General features: G+C 35.4%; 2 protein-coding genes across 5 annotated transcripts in view; both read left to right on the top strand.

The window, feature by feature from the left end:
* map4k3a (mitogen-activated protein kinase kinase kinase kinase 3a) overlaps positions 1-16,908 on the top strand; it is an 84,557-nt gene extending 67,649 nt beyond the window's left edge. For 3 of the 4 annotated variants that reach the window (XM_055183180.2, XM_073876146.1, XM_055183176.2), the window contains 18 exons: positions 2,994-3,032; positions 3,641-3,709; positions 4,451-4,502; positions 5,658-5,823; positions 6,594-6,682; positions 7,510-7,551; positions 7,718-7,802; positions 8,210-8,289; positions 10,173-10,233; positions 10,489-10,606; positions 12,340-12,398; positions 12,490-12,593; positions 12,848-13,019; positions 13,127-13,195; positions 13,277-13,369; positions 13,515-13,585; positions 13,686-13,741; positions 15,539-16,908. In XM_055183180.2, coding sequence (XP_055039155.2) covers positions 2,994-3,032; positions 3,641-3,709; positions 4,451-4,502; positions 5,658-5,823; positions 6,594-6,682; positions 7,510-7,551; positions 7,718-7,802; positions 8,210-8,289; positions 10,173-10,233; positions 10,489-10,606; positions 12,340-12,398; positions 12,490-12,593; positions 12,848-13,019; positions 13,127-13,195; positions 13,277-13,369; positions 13,515-13,585; positions 13,686-13,741; positions 15,539-15,626 — 1,513 coding nt within the window. In that variant the 3' untranslated portion in view covers positions 15,627-16,908. The remainder of the gene's footprint in view (positions 1-2,993; positions 3,033-3,640; positions 3,710-4,450; positions 4,503-5,657; positions 5,824-6,593; positions 6,683-7,509; positions 7,552-7,717; positions 7,803-8,209; positions 8,290-10,172; positions 10,234-10,488; positions 10,607-12,339; positions 12,399-12,489; positions 12,594-12,847; positions 13,020-13,126; positions 13,196-13,276; positions 13,370-13,514; positions 13,586-13,685; positions 13,742-15,538) is intronic. The other variant, XM_055183179.2, reaches the window with a different exon arrangement.
* Positions 16,909-17,359: 451 nt separating this feature from the next.
* pecr (peroxisomal trans-2-enoyl-CoA reductase) lies at positions 17,360-21,532 on the top strand. The gene is made up of 8 exons (XM_055183182.2): positions 17,360-17,534; positions 17,805-17,938; positions 19,239-19,404; positions 19,627-19,708; positions 19,922-20,018; positions 20,329-20,439; positions 20,851-20,962; positions 21,116-21,532. The coding sequence occupies exons 1-8, from the start codon at positions 17,423-17,425 to the stop codon at positions 21,199-21,201; spliced, it is 900 nt and encodes a 299-aa protein (XP_055039157.1). The 5' UTR covers positions 17,360-17,422; the 3' UTR covers positions 21,202-21,532.
* Positions 21,533-21,566: the final 34 nt, after the last annotated feature.

The following is a 21,566-nucleotide window of genomic DNA, read 5'->3' as shown; positions in this document are numbered from 1 at the left end:
GCCTTAATGCTTTTTACAGTTGTATAAGGGTCAGTGACAAAAATGGTTTGGCAAGATGAGAAAACTCTTTTTTAAAAACTTGTTATAAAAGCATGCATCAGGTTTATTTCAATGCACATAGTGTATAGTGTCCAATAAAAAATTACATTTGCATCATTTTTATGAAAGGCTGAATGGACCTTAAAATGTCCAATGGTTTAACCGCCAATTGCGCCAAAGAATGAGAAATATTAAATATTTTATCCACCTTGATGGCAAGTAAGCGTAATCATGAAAAAATGTAAATATTTTATTAGTTATTTCTAAATGTAAATTTTAATGCGTTTTTGTAATATTTGTCCTGACATATGCTGAAAACAGCTCTGTTTTTTAAATAATCTTTGACAAATTATGTAAAAATGCATGTAAAATAAAATCATATTACACTAAACTAGCTGATTATATTTTATTCCACATTTTTTATGAATATATTTATATTTTCATTTAAAGAAATACTAGTATTGACACAGACCAGTTACACCACATTGACATTTCTGCAATTATCCCCCAAATATTTTTTCAAAATTAAATAAAACCAGATATTTTTGACTTGGTCCTCAAAAAAGAGAATGTATGCAAATTATCTGCAAATTTATTTTGAAATTTTAACCCTTTTACATTTAATTGCACCATACAGATACAAAATAATTAATGTCACGTCATTGACCCATAAAACTATTTATGACCCAGATTTGTGTTTAAACGTTAATAAGCAAATAGATGAAATTGTATCTCCCTGCTAGAAGCTCCAAACAATAGCACAATCTTATTCTATATATGTGCTTTATTGTGATATATCGTAGGGGATTGCTAGGCATTATGAAAAAAAACTGTATTTTTCTTTTGCAAGGTGCAAAGTGGTTTTAAAGATGCCTGGCTCCCACAGTAATTATGGTTAGGGTGGTTTGAGGCCAAATATCAGTATCACATTGAATTTACAAGAATTGCATAATAGCCACATGCAGTGATATCTATTGATTTTTATGGCTGTTCAAATTCTAGCTCTAATTCAAATGTATAGCCTGGTGTTGATGTACGTCACCTCTTATTACTCGCTGCAGATTAATAGCCCAAATAATTCAATGCACAGCATCCATATACTATAGTCCTTAAAGTGCTAATTCTTATATTACATAACACATTATTTTTCTAAAATTTGTAGTTACATTTGAGTCTAGTTTATACAGATTTATTTCGAATCTCTCCAGTTTAACACACCTTACTGTTTAATAATTGAAGAGCCGAATAGATAAACAACATCTAAACAGCGGTTCTAGACATTAGGGAACAGAAGTTCTTTGAACATTTAACAACTGTACATTGGACGGTTTCCCAGGGTCATCAGAGACAAATTAGCAGTAAATGCTTGTTTATTTAGGCTAAAATCAATAAAGACTAATGGATCCCTTGATGTGTTATAAATCTGTTTATCGTCTCAACATGGAGTTCCACATACAGTCTGTATTGAACTGCATGTTGGCCAGCAAGTTTATTGGAAATGGTCACATGGTTTGTAAATTTTGAGGAATGATAATGTGACCCATTAGTAGGAATGCGTGATAATTTGCATGTGGTTGGCACATCTCGTCAGTGAAGCCGGTTCCATGATAAGAAGTAAATCGCCATCAGCTGCATTCAGATGGAGCGGCATTTACTACAGAAAGTGTTCAATGATAATGGGGGCAATTTCACATTAATTATCGCGGACGATAATGACCCAGCTTTGTCCGTGAACTACGGTTTTTTGTAGTAAATGCTGCTCTATCTGAATACCAGTTGATGGCGATTTACTACACTGTAAAAAATACTTTGCTGCCTTAAAATTTTTTGTTAAATCAACTCAGATTTACAAGTCATGTCAACAGAGATGAGTTGTCACAAATTATAAAATATAGTTGAAAAAAGTAAACTTAATTTTATAAGTTATAACAACTCACCTGTAGTTATAACAACTCATCTCTGGTTAAGATAAATAATAGTAAGTTGAAATGACGAGTTGTAAATTCAAGTTGATTTAACAAAAATTTTAGGGCAGCAAAGTATTTTTTACAGTGTACTAATCAAGGAACCGGCTTTACTGACGAGATGTGCATGATATCACATGCAAATTATCACGCATACCTACCCATTGATAGAAAACCATGCCATTGTCAAAGGGATGAACATATGCAAATCATGCTTATACGTTTTCTAGCAAGTAATTGTCTGGTGTCAAAATCAGACACTCAAAAATGCTAGATTATTTTAATTACATTAACCCCTAAAATGTTTATATTTGATCGGAAAATTGGTTAAAACAACACCCAGCTTTGTTTAAATTACAACCCAGCGGGATGGATTTGTCCCGTTTTGACCCAACACTGGTTTAAAAATAACCCTGTATTTTTAGAGTAGAGTTTTGCAGTTTTCTTACTAAATTAATTGTGGTTTTATGTGTAGCAACCATGTTATTTTGCATTTATTAAATTTTGTATTTATTAAAGAGTACACTGTAAAAAATGCAGCATTTTTGTGAAATTAACATATTTTTATGTTTCTTTAACTTAACAAATTAAGTTAAACAATTTCAACTTGTCTTTATAAGTTATATCAACCTATCACAGGGCAAAACTTAAAATAGTAGGTTGAATTGACGTGCTGCATTTTTTTACAGTATAAGTTACCTGGTTGCCTTAAAATTTGGAGTTAAAATATTAGTTAACTTAAAAAAGCTTTTAATATATATATATATTTTATTATATTTTTATATTATAGTTGTGTCAATATTTTTAAGTTAACATTTTTACAGCTTACCAGGACCCTGGTTATACTATGGTCACAAATCTATGGCTAGGTTTTTGGTGACCATGGGTTAACTATAGGAACCTTTTTTAAAAAAGGTTTTTGTTATTTACAATAATTGATTTTTTTATGTTATTTACAATAATTGATTTTTTTTATTTTTTTCACAACAGGAGTCTTTTGAAATCTGTTGAAGAGGAGCTGCAACAGAGGTACGATGATGTTGCTTTTTAGTGTCCTTCACTTCTGAATCTCTTATCTTTCTTTGACTTCCGCTCTCCCTTTCTCCTTCTCTTCCTATCTATCCATCTTTTTGCTGCTCTGTCAAACTCTACCGGTCTCTCTCTCTCTGTCTCTCTCTCTCTCTCTCTGTCTTCCTTCCTCCCTCCCTTCCTCTGTCTCTCCGCATAGCTGGTTTTTCATCTGATCAATATTTGATGTGACCTAACCTTGCCCTTTTGTGCTTGTCCGAGTGGAACCAAAAGCTGATTTGCTTGGCAATGGCTGTGTTTGGATATCTGTGTTATTTTTGCCACAGTATTAGTTTTCCATTTCTCAGGGGAAAAAATTAAGCACTTAGTCCCTTTTAAATGAAGTTTGCTTTAAACGCCACATGCATGTCCAGATTGGTCTCGGGGAACGTCATGTAATTAAATTTGTCACACTTTGTTGTGAGTGTTCATCTTTAAGCTAAATGTCACTAAATGGTGTTTTTTTAAATGGTTGGTTCTTGATTTCACCCATGGGCACTCAAACAAAGTGTTGCTTTAAATTGTAAATCTGAATGAATGAGCACCACAACATTCTTCACCCTTATTAGGGGGCATGAGGCTCATTTGGAGGATGATGATGAGGGTGAAGATGATGATCATGATGATGAATTGCAACAGTAAGTTTGTATGATTTTACAGCCAGTTTCTTTCAGCGGCTATAGCATAAAACATTTCAGAAGCATGATGCAGTGCCAACTTGTATTAGCATGAGCATGCAGGTTTTACTGATAGACACCACCAGAGTAATGTATAATGCAAGGGGTTGTTTAATTTTAGAAATAGGCACAGGTGTATTGTTGCTTTTAAGACATACATAATATTAAGTACACTTAAAAAATGAGGTTTTATTTCAAATGCGAACAGATGATTTTATCAACAATCAGCATCTAGGATGAAAGCTATACATTATTTAAAACTTTATTTTTTGTATAATATTTTGTGACCGTCATAAAAAATATTATTTTGCACACATATGTAAATTACTAAAAATATGTTACTTTTATAAACTATATGCCTCTTTCTTTGGCAATGCTGTATTTGATGCAGCTACTAAATTTAGCCATAAGTCCTCTGGTTCACATGCCTTTTGCATTACTTTTACACTCTTGGTTCTCTATCTCGGTGGTGACAGACTCATATTCGTCTACACTGAACTCATTTGATTGCATGTTTGTATGCTGCATGTTTCCGGCTATTATATCCCCGTTGCTGATGTTCCTAAAGCACTGTCAGATGAAACCAATCACAGAGGTCTATTAACATCCTGTTAATGTCCTCAAATGTTATTTATTAGTTGCATAATTTGTATAAATGATTAGCAGTGTGACTCCTCTAATTGGATATCTGATTTGTCTCAGCAAGAAAAGCTCCACCATGAGGCCTACTTTTCCTCCTCCACTTCCCCCCAAGGTGGGTATCCAATACAGGTTATATATTAAGACTTAACTGGGATCTAATAATAGATCCTTATAAATGAATCGGTTGGTGATAATATATATATACTCCCCTAAAGGATTATTAGGAACACCATACTAATATAGTGTTTGACCCCCTTTCGCCTTCAAAACTGCCTTAATTCTACGTGGCATTGATTCAACAAGGTGCTGAAAGCATTCTTTAGAAATGTTGGCCCATATTGATAGGATAGCATCTATAAGGGTCAGTGACAAAATCGAGACTCATCAGACCAGGCAACATTTTCCAGTCTTCAACTGTCCAATTTTGATGAGCTTGTGCAAATTGTAGCCTGGGGGTCTTCTGCTGTTGTAGCCCATCCGCCTTAAGGTTGTGCGTGTTGTGGCTTCACAAATGCTTTGCTGCATACCTCGGTTGTAACGAGTGGTTATTTCAGTGAAAGTTGCTCTTCTATTGGCTTGAATCAGTCTGCCCATTCTTCTCTGACCTCGAGAATCAACAAGGCATTTTCGCCCACAGGACTGCCACATACTGGATGTTTTTCCCTTTTCACACCATTCTTTGTAAACCTTAGAAATGGTTGTGCGTGAAAATCTCAGTAACTGAGCAAATTGTGAAATACTCAGACTGGCCCATCTGGCAAAAACAACCATGCCAAGCTCAAAATTGCTTAAATCACCTTTCTTTCCCATTCTGACATTCAGTTTGGAGTTCAGGAGATTGTTTTGACCAGGACCACACCCCTAAATTCATTGAAGCAACTGCCATGTGATTGATTGATTAGATAAATGCATTAATGAGAAATTGAACAGGTGTTCCTAATAATCCTTTAGGTGAATGTAAACTATATATAAAATGTGGTTGTTACTGTGTTATTGTTTGATTTTATATATATAGGTGAGGGAAAAGTTTAAATGCACATGACAAGGCTTAAACAAAAAATTATTATAGTATTGGTTGTTTGTTTGAAATCATTTATCATCAAAGTAAAATACACATCCGTTGACTGTACTGTAAGTTTATCTGAACCAGGTCAAGCTGATTGGAAATCAGTGAACCGCCAGACTTTTTCTCACTTGTATCGGTAATCACAGTATCGATCCAAACCAAGCTGTTAGCATGATACTAATTTTGTTCGACCTCTTCCAGCCAAAGCCCACCCCCGGATCACATCAAAGCCCCTCTGCTGATCATGACGGCAACCAAGGCACTATTAAGCGCTGCCCAGGGACCGAGAGCCCGAGTCGATCTTCTGGCAACGTACCTCCCCGACCTCCACCTCCTCGACTGCCCGCACACAAGCTCAGCAGTTTAGGTAATGAGACTAATCAGGAAGAGCATTGCCTGTCGGAAGCCCAGAGGGATGCTGGGATATGTAGTCAGTTCGAAGAGAAGCTACAGGTCTCGTTTGAAGATGAGGATGATGAGAAAGATCATTATGAGGAAGGAGACAGTAAGACAGGCATAGTGATTTAAAGTCATTAAATTTTTTGGTAGTCGTAGCTACTTTCCTCAAGTGTCCTTTTAGTCAGCCTGTAGTGAGATCACCTGTCACTCTTTCAATGGTGTCGACATGTCAAAATGTCACACCCACTTTTAGACATCATGAGTCACCCACTCCACCCATGTAATCTTTTCATTGTTCTCCTGTCATTGGTTGCAATGTCTTAGATTCTAGTTTCTATTGAGTAATAATATATGTGTAATAGTACTAACAATTCTTAACTTTAGAAACCAGTATTAGTTGTGTGCACTGTTAGAAAAAAGTCACAAATTGTCCCTAGGTGGTACTGGGGCGGTACCCTTTCAAAAAAGTACACCTTTGCCCCTAAAGGGTTCATATTAGCACCTCAGAGGTACATATTGGTCCTAAATTTATACATATTTATACCTAAATGAAGTACATATTAGTAATTTTAAAAAGGTGAAAGTCTTTTTTTTATATTCTGACAGTGTATATTCAAAACACATACAGTATCTGTGTAGTCATATAGGCACTGGTTGGTTGCCTGCTATGATTTTATTATATTATTTAAAGTCAAATTTCAAACCCTGATGTGAGCATTTTTTATTTTTTACACACAGGCAATGGAGTTGAACACTCATCGTCGACAGAGATACAGTCCACAATGCCCCCTGCTGTTCCTATACCAAAGGACAAGAAAGATTTACCAGTATGGCTTCTTTCCAGTGATTTTAAATAGGGATTGTTGTAACACCAATTAATCTTGGATGTAGAATATATGACACATACCATGCATAACAGTTTTTAAGTGTGTTTTCTTTGTGTGACAGTAATGTGTATTGTAAAACTGGTTTAAAAATACAGCTCTTAAAAATTCCAGCTAAAGAAAAAAACAAAAATCACTTAAAGGCGGGGTGCATGATCTCTGAAAGCCAATGTTGACATTTGAAATCACCTAAACAAACACGCCTCTGCCCCAATAGAATCTGGACCTTCTTTTGATAGACCCGCCCCACACATACGCATCCCAGGCAATGATGTCAGTTAGTAGACACGCCCCTTACTGCTGATTGGCTACAAGTGTGTTTTGGTAAAATTGTGCAACCGGCCATTAACGTTAATGTAAAAGACTGAGAGAGACAAAAAATTAGAGTTAATCCATTAAATATAAATTTTTATATTCTTCTTAAATACATGTTAAAACATCAATACTGTGTTGTTTAAACAATTGATCATGCTTTCTTTGCGCTATTCAAAATGTCTAAAAACACATTTTTTTATTTTTACCAGTTTGTCCATATTTTTATTTGGATGTTGAGGAAAATGTCAGTTACAGAATGAAACAAAAACAGTATTTTTACCTAAACTGTGAACCGATAAATAGTGTATATTCTGGAAAACTGAAAATAATTTTGGATTGGTCTCTCTACTGGTCTCTAATTTTTTTTTTGTTGAGAAAATTAAAATAAAATAGATTCCTTATTATTCTAGGAAATTAACGATTTAAGTTTAACTCTTTATTTGATTTTTACACAGAAACCCATCAGCAATGGTCTCCCTCCAACTCCAAAGGTTCATGTAAGTTGACACATCAAAGTGTATTTGCTTTGTGGGGCTCATGAACATATTTTTGGTGTTATGGTTGTTTAATTTGTTCTCTTTGGTCAAACTAATATTTTGAACTGTAAGTGTCTGTAATGTATGTATAAGTAATCTGGCTGCATCTAACTTTATGTGTGGTCAGATGGGAGCATGTTTCTCTAAGGTCTTTAACGGATGTCCATTAAAAATACACTGTGCTACCTCCTGGATCAACCCTGACACGAGAGGTGAGCTTAGTTATTATTAGACATATGATATATTCATTATAAGAACTGGTACAGTGCCTACTTTTAAAGGAAAGATTCACCCAAAAATGAAAATGCTGTCATCATTTGCTTACCTTTATGTTGCTCTAAACCTGTATGAGTTTCTTTATTCTGTTTTTTATTCTTTATTTGTTTTACCTACTATGGAAGTCATATGGGAATTGTCAACTGTGTTCAAACCATCATTTATCAAAACACCTTCATTGGTGTTCAACAGTATAAAGAAACTCATACAGGTTTATAGGGTCAATGATGGCAGAATTTTCATTTTTGGGCAAACTATCCCTTTAATATTGTCAATAGGAACATGCTGATTCTGCCTCTGACACATCTGTTGTTGTTTTTCTTTCTCTGTTCACAAATTTCAGACCAATATATTATATTTGGAGCAGAGGAGGGGATTTACACTTTAAACCTTAATGAGCTTCACGAGACATCTATGGAGCAGGTATGAGATTTGCTTATTTTAAAATTGTTGTTTACTTAAACCGCACAGTATAACAAATTTCAGTTTTTTGTGTGTCTGTGTATATGTACAGTAGTGATGTCCAACTTTTGACATACATCTTTGTTCGCAGTTCAAATATTTTATTAAAGATATGTTAAAATGTTGTATGTGTGTTGCATTGGTGTGTTTGGATTATAAACTGAAGCTCAAATGTGAGAAAAATGTAAGCAGACTCTGTTAAAAATACACATGCACAAATTATGAAGACCATGGACAAATATTAATAACAGATGAAGGTGTAGTCTATGTATGCTTTATTACCTGTGAACTATATTGAAACTAAACCCAGATTTTCTAATACGCAGTGGTCTGCCTTTTTGCCAAATTATTTTGCTAAAAAATACCTTGAAGGATTAGTCAATTTTCTTAAAAAAAATCCAGATAATTTGTTCACCACCATTTCATCCAAAATGTTGATGTCTTTCTTTGTTCAGTCAAGAAGAAATTATGTTTTTTAAGGAAAACATTCCAGGATTTTTCTCATTTTAATGAACTTTAATGGACCCCAACATGTAACAGTTTTAATGCAGTTTAAAATTGCACTTTCAAAGGACTCTAAACAATCTCAAATGAGGCATAAGGGTCTTATCTAGCGAAACGATTGTCATTTTTGGCAAGAAAAATAAAAAATATTCACTTTTAAACCACAACTTCTCGTCTTCCTCCGGTCCTGTGACGCGCCAGTGTGACCTCACGTAATACGCCATCATGTCAAGAGGTCATGGATGAGTGTGGAGAAGAGGACAGTTCGGACGTTGTTGTATGTCGAATGATACTAATTAATGTCTTTGTGTCAGTTTATTGTTTAAAATGGTCCGCAAATGTGCGTTTCATATATGTAACTAACTATGTAACTAATACCTTTCAACGTCATTACACAAAATACACAGCCGGAGGAAGACGAGAAGTTGTGGTTTAAAAGTGCATATTTTTTATTTTTCTTGCCAAAAATGACAATTGTTTCGCTATATAAGACCCGTATGCCTCATTTGAGATCGTTTAGAGTCCTTTGAAACTGCAATTTTAAGTGTCCATTAAAGTCCATTAAAATGAGAAAAATCCTGGAATGTTTTCCTCAAAAACCATAATTTCTTCTCGACTGAACAAAGAAAGACATCAACATTTTGGATGACATGGTGGTGAGTAAATTATCTGGATTTTTTTTTAAGAAAATTGACTAATCCTTTAGGTTTAGTATTTTGTCCATACACCTCATATAGTATTTTAATGGTTCAATATATCCTGAGATAGCATTAAAAGCAAATATTATGCAAATGACTTTTGGCCACTACTGTATATACGGGGTTCCCACAGGTCATGGAATTTCAGGAAAATCATGGAATTTTAAAAGGTTTTTACAGACATTGAAAGGCAGGGATTTTTTTCTTTTGACCAAGGCCTCCGCTGACTACAATTTAAACAGCTATTTATTGGCACTGTTTATTTATTGCACACATTTAAGCTACATTTTTATGAATTCGAGGTTTACACTACATTATCTAGGCTTACACCATCCTGGACATAGGTCATGGAAATTCAGCTTTGTTGGCAGTGAAATTCAGGGAAGAGTCAGCGAATTTGTCATTTGACAATATTGTTAACTGTGCTTGGATGTAAGCTCAGTTACTGCCGTGTCATGCTGTAACCCCAGACTGATTCCATTATGTTGAGATTTGGGCTACAGTGATATTTCCTGCAGGCGTGCTAAAGTTTAAAATGAAATTGAAGCATTATGCAACAGTCCTTTTTCTCTGTCTTTATATTGTCTGAGTGTAACATGCTTCTTTTTGTCTCTACTAAAGCTATTTTTGTTTCATTCGCAGCTTTTCCCCCGGAGATGTACTTGGCTGTATGTCATGAGCAACACCCTGCTATCAATAACTGGTGAGCTGTGCTTTGAAAACAGTACAGATTTAGCATTTACATCCAAGTCTGTGAGATTTTTATGTTTTATAATTGTTATATTTTTAGCACGATATTTTGATTTTGGTTAAGCTTTACTTTTAAATTTGTGACAATATAATTCGTATATGATCAAGTCTATCTTGTCTTTCTCATTTAATAAGTTAACAATTATTGTCAAAGTGTAAAAAGTTTTGTGTGTGTGTTTTAAAAGAGTAAAACATTGTGTTTCTTCAGGAAAAGCATCTCATTTGTACTCGCACAGTCTGGTGGGTTTGTTTGAGCATGCTCGACACATGCAGAAGCTCCCTGTTTCCATACCAACACATAGACTGCCTGATAAAATAATCCCCAGGTAAATGTCTAAGACTGTTTTGGTTTGTTTGAATGGCCATGAGGTTATAAATGAATGCGACCCCTATCAAGGTGCCTTTAGGGAAGTCGTGCCACTTGGTTGCTATGTTTGCAGCAATTTAAGTCATGCAAGACTAAAGTCCTGTCTACTTAAATGGGTAAAGACAGACACCCCTGAAATGGCATGCTAAAATCACAATTACGGTAAACAACACATTTCTGACCAACAATTATCAAAAACACTTATTAAAGGATTAGTCAATTTTCTTAAAGGGGACAGAGAATGAAAACCCATTTTTACCTTGTCTTTGTTGAATAATGGTAGTCTACCCACATTCACAAACATACAAAAAGTGCTAAACATGCTAAACATCTGAGTCTCATAGAAATTCCTCTTTTAGAAATGTCAGCCAGAAAACAGCCCAATCTGAAAAACTGATGCTTATGACATAACAGGCATCTAACTGCCCCTCCACTTTAAAATAATTGGCTAAATTTTTTGAGTGGCAGCAAAGTCAGCCAATGAGTAAAGAGATTGCAAGTTAAGCCAGTAGGGGGAGCCAAATAGTTGTTTAAAATCCCCCACCCTAATAGAGCTATCTGAGAGAGGTTTTTAGGAAGCTTCTAAGGCATTACAAACCCAAACAAAAAATGTTTTGTCTACATGTCACATTACAGAACAAGGATAAATACTATGTTCAATCATTCTATGTCACCTTTAAAAAAATCCAGATAATTTACTCACCACCATGTCATCCAAAATGTTGATCTTTCTTTGTTCAGTCGAGAAGAAATTGTGTGTTTTTTTTTTTGAGGAAAACATTCCAGGATTTTTCTCATTTTAATGGACCCCAACACTTAACAGTTTTAATGCAGTTTAAAATTGCAGTTTCAAAGGACTCTAAACGATCTCAAACGAGGCATAAGGGTCTTATCTAGTGAAACGGTTGTCATTTTTGGCAAGAAAAATAAAAAATACTTTTGGACACAACTTCTCGTCTTCCTCCGGTCGTGTGGCGCGCCAGCGTGACCTCACGTAATACGTCAAGTGTTTACAAGTGTGGCGAAAAGAGGTGCGTTCCGACGTTGTTGTATGTCGAATGATACTAATAAATGTTTTTTTGTGTCAGTTTATTGCTTAAAATGGTCCGCAAATGTGCGTTTCATATATGTAACACGGGACCTTTCGACGTCATTGCGCAATTATGTGGGGTCGCGCTGGCGCGTCACAAGACCGGAGACAGACGAGAAGTTGCTGTTTAAAAGTGCATATTTTTTATTTTTCTTGCCAAAAAATCGCTAGATAAGACCATTAAAACTGTTAAGTGTTGGGGTCCATTAAAGTCCATTAAAATGAGAAAAATCCTGGAATGTTTTCCTCAAAAAAAAAATTTCTTCTGAACTGAACAAAGAAAGGCATCAACATTTTGGATGACATGGTGGTGAGTGAATTATGTGGATTTTTTTTTAAAATTGACTAATCCTTTAAGGTTGGCAAGCACCTCGCGTGACTGTACAGAGCCCCTCCTCCAGAGAACCATCAGTATTTATCGATTGATGATTGGTTCTTTTTACTGGAAGGCGGGACTTCCATCACTAGAGCGGCCATATGTCCCCTATTCATATAATAGCTGTGCCCCATAATTGTTATTTTTAATATCTTTTATAATTGCCTGTGCTTATGCTGTTTATTGGTCTGTTATCATACAGTATGTTGTTTTAAATTCCCTTTAGGAAATTCTCTGTGTCCAATAAGATCCCTGAAACCAGGGGTTGTCAGAAGTGCTGTGTAGGTGAGTGTGACCCCTAATTGCTTCGCTTTCTGAATTGTATTTTTTAAACACCTAACTCCTATATATATATATATATATATACTCATCTTAGTAAGGAATCCATATACGGGTCACAAGTACCTGTGTGGTGCCTTCCAGTCCAGTATCGTCCTTTTCGAGTGGGTGGAGCCCATGCAGAAATTCATGTTGGTCAAGGTATGTTCAGTAGAATATTTCCCATCATGCTTTTCTCAATATTACACAAAAAACAAACTATAATGTGGAGAGAAATATAGCATTTACACCACACTGTTACTTATTAATTAATGTTCCTTTTAGACTGAAATTGCTGATTTTACATTTAAAGACTATGAGGAATGAAATTGCTTGACTTGGCATTCATTATGCGTTTTCGCACACACGCTGTTCCAAAGGATGCACTTAGTCATTGTATTTTACTTCCTCTGCAGAATATAGACTTTCCCCTGCCGTGTCCGCTGGAGATATTTGAAATGCTGGTGGTTCCAGAGCATCAGTATCCTCTTATCTGCATAGCCGTGAGCAAAGGGACAGAGCTGCACCAGGTGGTCCGGTTTGAGACCCTCAATCCCAACTCAACATCCAACTGGTTTGCTAATTCTGGTGGGTGCTATAAACCAAAACATTGTCACTGGTAACAATGCTTTGGTTAATTAAATTTTTTGTGTTAAATAATATTTGATTAAAAAAAAGTATTGTTGTGGTTTCAGATACCCCTCAGAGTTGTGTAATTCATGTGACACAGCTGGAGAGAGATACAATTTTGGTCTGCCTAGACAGTAAGTATCGAAATTAACACTAATGTTTTGCCCAGCAAAATCATTTTCTAAAACAACAGTGGTTTATTTTCTTCTCTACAGGATGCATTAAGATAGTCAATTTACAAGGCCGGTTAAAGTCCAGTCGAAAACTATCTGCAGAATTGACTTTTAACTTCCAGATTGAATCAATAGGTATGAGATCCTTGTACATTAAAAATAACCTGAAGTAAATGGCTATTGCATTTATCAGTAAGCTTGTACTGTAAGTATTTGGGCAAAGTGTTGTGACTTGACAATATTTACAATAAAAATTTATTTGTGCATCTATCCTATTTAGTTTGCCTTCAAGACAGTGTGTTGGCCTTCTGGAGACATGGTATGCAAGGACGCAGTTTTAAATCCAACGAGGCAAGTTCAGCGATTAAACTGTTGACTGGCACTACTGTATATAGCATTGTGTTACATACAGTACTGGTTTAATCTTATCATTTTGTCCATATTATTTTAGATTACACAGGAGATTTCTGACAACTCAAGAATATTTAGGCTTTTGGGTTCAGACAGGTAAGAAGCAAAAAAGTGACAAAATAATTATGAGTAGTAAATGTTACTGTAACATTGTTAATGATACACTTAATGGTGATGTCAATCCATGTTAAATGCTCTCCCCGCCAGCATTTTTTTTTTAAGTTGCCAGCCAGCACAAGCATTTTTTGATGATTTTCACAAAAGTTTGATGCCTTCCAGAAAATGTTCTTCTTTAAATGTATAAACAAACAATATATCAAATAAAAAGTACAGACCCTCTGCTTTTTAAGCAAAAAAAGTTTCATCCTACCTTCATTAGTCCTCTTTTTATCACCTTTCAAATATATGGGTAGGTTTCTTCAAAAATACCAAATTTTGAGCAAAAAGCTGAGATAATTCAATTTTTGTGAAGGACTTTTGATAGAGATCTGATTCAGAGCGATCCTTAAAACATACATGGAGAGGCGTGTTCTTTCACGTGAGGCGTTACTTTCGGGTTATATAAGTTGCGGAAGTGCGCCACATGGTGGTTAATAGCGGAAAGCCAGAGATTCTGGTCATTTGCAGGGAAGCGTTTTCTCTTGATTGACAAGTTGACTTGTCAATGGCAGGGAAAGAGTTAAAGGGATAGTTCACCCCCCAAAAAAATTCTGACTGACACTTGACCCTTTTCCCGCCATTGACAAGTTGGCTCGTCGATTGGGAGGAAGCGCTTACCTGCCAATGACGAGCTTTTATGGCCATCCATATTTCCGCTATTATTCACCAGGTGGCGCTCTTACCCAACTTATAAAATACTGAAGCATTCAAAAATGACAAACAGTAAAAACTCCATTTATGTTTTGATCATCGCTCTGAATCTGCTCTCAAATAAAAGTCCTTCACAACAATGCAATTATCTCAGTTGTCTTTTTGAAAAAAATATTTAATAAAATGATATGAAAAGGAGATATGATGAAAGCAGAGGGTCTGTTCTTTAATTTGATATATTGTATGTTTATATATATATATATATATATATATATATATATATATATATATATATATATATATATATATATATATATATATATATATATATATATATATATATATATATATATATATATATATATATAAATGCTGTCAACTCTTTTTAACTCATTACCTGCCAGCCATTTTTTTTTAATTGCCCGCCAGCATTTTTTGTGATTTTCACAAAATGCCTTCCAGGAAAAATTTCTTCTAAAAATATATAAACATACAAATATATCAAATAAAAGAACGGACTCTCTGAAACAAACAAACAAAAAGGGGAAAACTTTTCATCCTATCTATATTTTAGCAAAAAGCTGAAATAATTGCATTTTTGTGAACGATTATCAAAACATACATAGAATTTAAAAATAGTAAATGTTTTGGCTTCAGTTTTTTCATAAATTGGGTAAGTGGATAATTGTGGTATTGCAGATTAACACAAAAATTCTCCAGAAACATGTTTTTTATGCAAATGTTTTTTCTTAATTGACGAGATAACTTGTCAATGGTGGGAAAAAAGTTAAAAACGCTTGCGGGGAAAGAGTTACGTATAAATTGCTGTTCTGCTGAACACACATATATTTTGAAAAATGTTTGTAGCAAAGCAAATCTGGGGCACCATTGTCTTCCATAGTCGAAAAAATAATATGGAAATTAATGGTGCCCAGATCTGCACATTCTTCAAAATATCTTCCTTTGTGATCAATAGAACAAAGAGGTGAACTGTCACTTTAATGCAAGGTATATGTGTGAGAGGGACGTTACATTGACATCAGGTCAGAGGTGAATCATTTGTTTTAATGTTACTTTTTATAGAGTGGTGGTTTTGGAGAGTCGGCCAACAGACAATCCCACAGCAGACAGCAATCTCTACATCCTCGCAGGCCATGAAAACAGCTACTGAATGTGATGCATCTTGGTATATAAACACTACATGCCAGAATTCAACATTTTAAGAGCCTTTGGTTTCATACGGTCCAACAACAACAACTGTCTGACTGTCAGAGGAACCACAACAAGTTTGCAGTTGTAGGACAACAGAGGTGTGGACACTCGAATGGCTATACGGAATCAGCAGAGCAGATATAATCGTAACCCTGAGAACAGAGACAGAAAAGTGACCACATGTTTTACTACAGTATGCACTTTCATACCTAACTGTTTAGATGCCTAACGCTTGGCTTCTTGCAGTTCTTTTAATGGGTTTAATTTATTTGACCTAAAACACGCACATATACAATACATGCTCATTTGGTATCAAACCTAATCAAGGTTTTTGTTTGTTTTAGTCACTACACTCAATTGACGCTAACCACACAAGTGCTTTAAGACGTGTATTTAATTAATGTACATACAGATATAGTATTGTTGTACGCTTTGTATTGGTTGTGTAGATATCAGTATACATTGTACAGGTTCGTGACAGCATTAGCTGTTGTAAAGAGAACTGTAAGATTATCTATGAGAGAATGGGTACTACTTTAAATGACCTCTAGGGCCAGATCATTTGTTTTTGCTTTATGCAATGGTTTAGGAATCACCAAGCTGAAGTGCCCGTCTTTTAAAGACTTGTCTTTTTAACATTGTTTTATTTTGTTTGTTTTTTACACAACATAATCTTTTTATATAAAGCCAAATGCTGTTTTTATTAAGCAACTTTTAATTCAGTGGCCCTCATAATTGTTTTTAACTCTGTGGTATGCACTCGCCTAAAATTTGCACAATGTTATTAAAATGTTTATGTGTTTGTTTAAATCCATGCAAATAATTACAGATTTTTCACATGCATTTTCTGTAAATGTGCATACAATATAACTCTAATAAGCAATAAATCATTAAGGTGTTTTTGAATAAATCGAACTGAATGGAAATCCACTACTAGACTGTCATGTAGTTGACATCAGTGTCTGCATCCAGTTGTGTTTGTTTGTTTGTATTATGAGTGCTGTGGACACTATTTACAGGACTTTTGGAATATTGAATTAATGTTAATATTCAGCAACATGGTATTACATCCATGTGTCAGAACAGTTTTTAAGAGTAAAGAAATTCCATCGCAAGAAAAATAATACTGTCCTTTTGTTTATCTGGGATTGAAAGTTAACACGTTTATAAAGTGTATTTTCTTTAGTTGTCATGTTGTGTACATATTGTAAAATAAAAATCACTTTGTTTTTGCATACAAATATGTCATTATTAATGTGTTTCAGGAATTATGATATTATTATTATTATTATATATTATATTAATTTTGTAACACATGCATGTTTGGCAATTAAAGTATTTTTTTATTAATAAAGGAACTGAAAGTACTAAGAAATCTTAACTTAAATTAATAAAATGCATTAAACTGTAATATTGGGACAGGACAAATTTTCTAGAATTTGCTAAGATTTTTAAAAGGAGTTTTAATCTTTAGATGGCTGGCAAGAGCTTCCACTGACAGGTCACGTGACCTGCCGTCCCTGCCAGTAACAGCGATTACGATAAATGTACGTATTTTGGAAGCGATTTGCTGTGTCTTTTATTCATTTTTTGTGTGTCTTTTATTCATTCAGTGTGATAAATTAATTCACGTGACCAGCCAGTCAGCCACCTGTTTTCAACAAAGTAAGGGGAACCCTCACGCCAGACAAGAACTTTTATTTTGAAATATTTCAGCGCAGTGAAAGCTTTTCGCCAGGCTTCACGCTGTCAGACATGGCCGCTTCCAGTGTTTTTAAAGCAGGTCTTTTCAACCACAAAGTTGCGGTCGTTACTGGTGGAGGAACTGGAATAGGAAAAGCTATTACATCTGAGCTCTTGCAGTTAGGTATGAATTTACAGAGACTTTTGAAGTTGTCTTTCATCCTGGACTGACTCTCTCAGGTTAACAGAGTCCTCACAATGAACTTTAGTCCAGATATTGAGCAACACAGGAGTTATTGTTAATTTTTCTTTCAATCAGTATTTTAACTGTAACTTAAGTTTTATCTTCTAGTGTATTTTATATGTATTAATGTATAGATCTATTAATGCATGTTTGAAATTAAATTTCATGCCCCATTAATACACAGATTATTGTCTCTCACTCATGCTATAGGATGCAGTGTGGTCATCTCATCCAGAAAGCTTGAGCGTCTAACATCAGCAGCTGAAGAGCTTGCACAAAAAATCCCTTCATCCAGTCCAGCAAAAGTGACACCTATACAGTGCAACATCAGAAATGAAGAAGAGGTGACAGTCCTGCTACCCTCCAATTTGACAAAAAAGCAGTCCATTACAAATTTGGCATTAAAATATTATCCTTCCTCTACTGGCTTTCAGCAGTTACATCAATTTCTGTATTTATGCTTTTTACATGCCACACGTTTCCATAACGTAACTTGCACTAGTGATGGGAGAAACAAAGCTTTTCGAAGCTTTGAATCAATTGAACCAAATGCTTTGAAATTGATTCAGTTTTTCAAAGCGTTCGAAACACCACACGCTGGCGACATCTGCTGGTCAAAATAGGGTAAAAGCAGATCTGTCCAAAAAATTTGACACTTTTTTAAACAAAATAATCGCAAGATTTAAATTTTTTTTACTTAATTAAGCCATAATTAAAAGTGTAATCTAACACGTTATAACCACTGCCAAAATACACGCACAGGCTATTTGATCAAGTGGTGTATTATCGGCTTTTCAAAACGTTTCAAAACAGCTATGAAAATGAAGCCTCATTTGCTAAAATCACGTGGCTTTGCCAGTTTGATACACGCTCCGAACCACCAATGATTCAAAACAAAAGATTCGTAAAAGTTTTGAAGCCTCATGAAGTGGTGCCTCAAAAGGGACCATCACTACTTGCCACATGTTGCCATAACGTAACTTGCCACACGTTGTCATAACGCAACTTGCCACACGATGCCATTACGTAACTTGCCACACGTTGTCATTATGTGACTTGCCACACGTTGCCATAACTTGACTTGCCACACGTTGCCATAACGTAACTTGCCACACGTTGCCATAAAGTAACTTGCCACACTTTGCCATAACGTAACTTGCCACACATTGCCATAACGTAACTTGCCACACGTTGCCATTGCGTAACTTGCCACACGTTGCCATAACGTGACTTGCCACACGTTGCCATAACGTGACTTGCCACACGTTGCCATAACGTGACTTGCCACACGTTGCCATAAAGTAACTTGCCACACGTTGCCATAACGTGACTTGCCACACGTTGCCATAACGTGACTTGCCACACGTTGCCATAACGTGACTTGCCACACGTTGCCATAACGTGACTTGCCACACGTTGCCATAACGTGACTTGCCACACGTTGCCATTACGCGACTTGCCACACGTTGCCATTACGTAACTTGTCACACCTTGCCATTACGTAACTTGCCACACATTGCCATAACATAACTTGCCATACGTTGTCACAAACATTGCCATGTCTTAAAAAAGCATGTTACGAACATGTTTTTGTAAAGTAAATCATGTGCATGTTGGTTATGTTTTATGTCTTATTTTTGACAGGTGAAGAACCTAATGGCCTCCACTCTAAAGCTTCATGGGAGGATTGACTTTTTGGTGAATAATGGAGGTGGACAGTTTTCCAGTCCAGTGAACATGATGAGTGCTAAAGGCTGGAAGGCTGTGATTGACACCAACCTCACCGGAACGTTCTTATGCTGCAAAGAAGGTTCGACATAAATGGCATGTAGGCTACAAGACACACCTAGTTGCTCGTATGCAGCAGGTTATAGGTGTCTAAAAGTCACTGTTTACTTTGATTCTATGTTTACTTTATGTTTAGGCAACAAGCAGATTTATAACAAGAAAAGCACTAAATTAATATTCTGCAAAGTCCACCTGAATTGCCAAATTAAAAATGATTATATCACTACTTGCTTTTGATTTTCAGCATACAACACATGGATGAGGGACCATGGAGGTGTAATTGTTAACATTATTGCCGACATGTGGAAAGGCTTTCCTGGAATGGCGTGAGTCAATTATTTAAAAATTGTTTACATGGAAAAGTATTTGTGTAGTTTGCAGCATATGTTTATTTAGCATTTACTCTATGTAGTTGTTTCATTAAAAAACATTGCTTCACTATGTAATCTAATCTCAAAGATAAATTACTGTTATAACCTGAAATTACTCTAGAAATTTAACACTGTTGTGATAAACTTCTGGGTTGATGACACCATCAGGCACACAGGAGCCGCCAGGGCAGCTGTAGATAATCTGACCAAGAGTCTGGCTATTGAGTGGGCCGCCAGTGGGGTCCGGATCAACTCTGTGGCGCCGGTTAGTCCCACTTTAAAAACTGTTTTAATTACTGACTAGTGACTAATAACCTTTTCATTGCCATTAAAATGAAATTACTGACCCTAAACATAAGAGCTTGATATAAAAAACTCTTTGTTTACGAGAAAACATGTCAGACGCACAATTTTTTTTAATAGTAGATATACAGTAAAGTAATTTAAAATGGGAATGTCAAGTACTGTAAATATATTTGAAATGAAATTTCTGCTCATCTGACAATGACCAGAAACATTCAGTTAAATTATTAAAGAAGAGTGTGTCTCTGCTATTGTTTTTTTTTTCAATTCAGGGAACTATCATCTCCAAAACTGCAATGGAAAACTACAAAGAATTTGGTCCTGCTTTATTTAAGATGTCAGTGGCCATCAGTCCTGCTAAAAGACTTGGTGTTCCTGAAGAGGTAAACTTTGAAAACCGCTAAAAATACCAGATCCCTGTATCTTTTCACATGACTTACAGCTATCACAGAAACACACATGCGAATACAATAACTTAAAGCAGAAATGCACATACACATCATAAACATTAATGTTTTAAATACACCAGTAGGTGGCAGCTGTTAGCAGTTTTAAACATCCTGTCTGTGTGAATCCTGCATTGTATCCTGGAAGAGTTCCTTATCTAAAGTACAAAAGATTTAGCTGACGCAGTAATAAACTAGTACTTGTAAGTTTTCCTTTTATGATGGTAGCTGGAATTGTTGTGTATGCACTCTGCTGTTTTACATACTGTACTCATGCTTGAGTATATTGGGTATATTATTAACTCTCTTCTCTAACTTTATTTACTTAATGTCAATCATTACCATCAGATATCTCCTGCCGTATGTTTCTTGCTATCACCAGCTGCTTCCTTTATTAATGGAGCAACCCTGAGGGTGGATGCCGGGCAAAGCCTCTACAATACTCTATGGGAAATCCCAGGTACTCACTGTCAACACCAACCATCCTGTACCCTTATCCTTTTGTGTAGTTTCCAAAAAAATGTTGAAAGTCCCTAACACTTGGTGCATTTATATGGTTACAATTTTGTAAGAATGTAACAGTTTCTTTTTCCATTTGTCTCTCTTTCATCAGACCACAGTGCTTGGCCAGAGCCACCAGAGGGAGAAAATTCAGACGTGTTAAGGGAAATTATGAACAAGACCAAATCTAAACTGTGAATCATACTGTATATGACTGTGTGAAACAGCTGCTATTTCAACTGTGTGGTTGGACCACAAATATTTTGATGTTTTGAATTACAACACTTGACTGTGGCACGCCCACTAAATTTCATCATCACCACCATTGCGTGATTTAACTCTACTATTTCTTTAATTTAATATACATGTAAATATGTAATATTATATACATGTAGTAATATTGTGCATAAGGACAAATGTAACACAGTTAGAACTTTTAATATCCACAAAATGAAATAACTTGTATTTTACAAAAAATCATTGTTTTGCATGACTTTGCTGTTGACCTGACAATAAAGTAATTTAGGCAGATTTGTTGTACATTTATTTTACTTTCACAGTCA

This window comes from Misgurnus anguillicaudatus, chromosome 14 (genome assembly GCF_027580225.2).
Source record: "Misgurnus anguillicaudatus chromosome 14, ASM2758022v2, whole genome shotgun sequence".
In the NCBI taxonomy this organism is placed as follows: domain Eukaryota; kingdom Metazoa; phylum Chordata; class Actinopteri; order Cypriniformes; family Cobitidae; genus Misgurnus; species Misgurnus anguillicaudatus.
The sequence above is the reverse complement of the archived record's forward strand: the minus strand, read 5'-3'. Positions and strand labels throughout refer to the sequence as shown.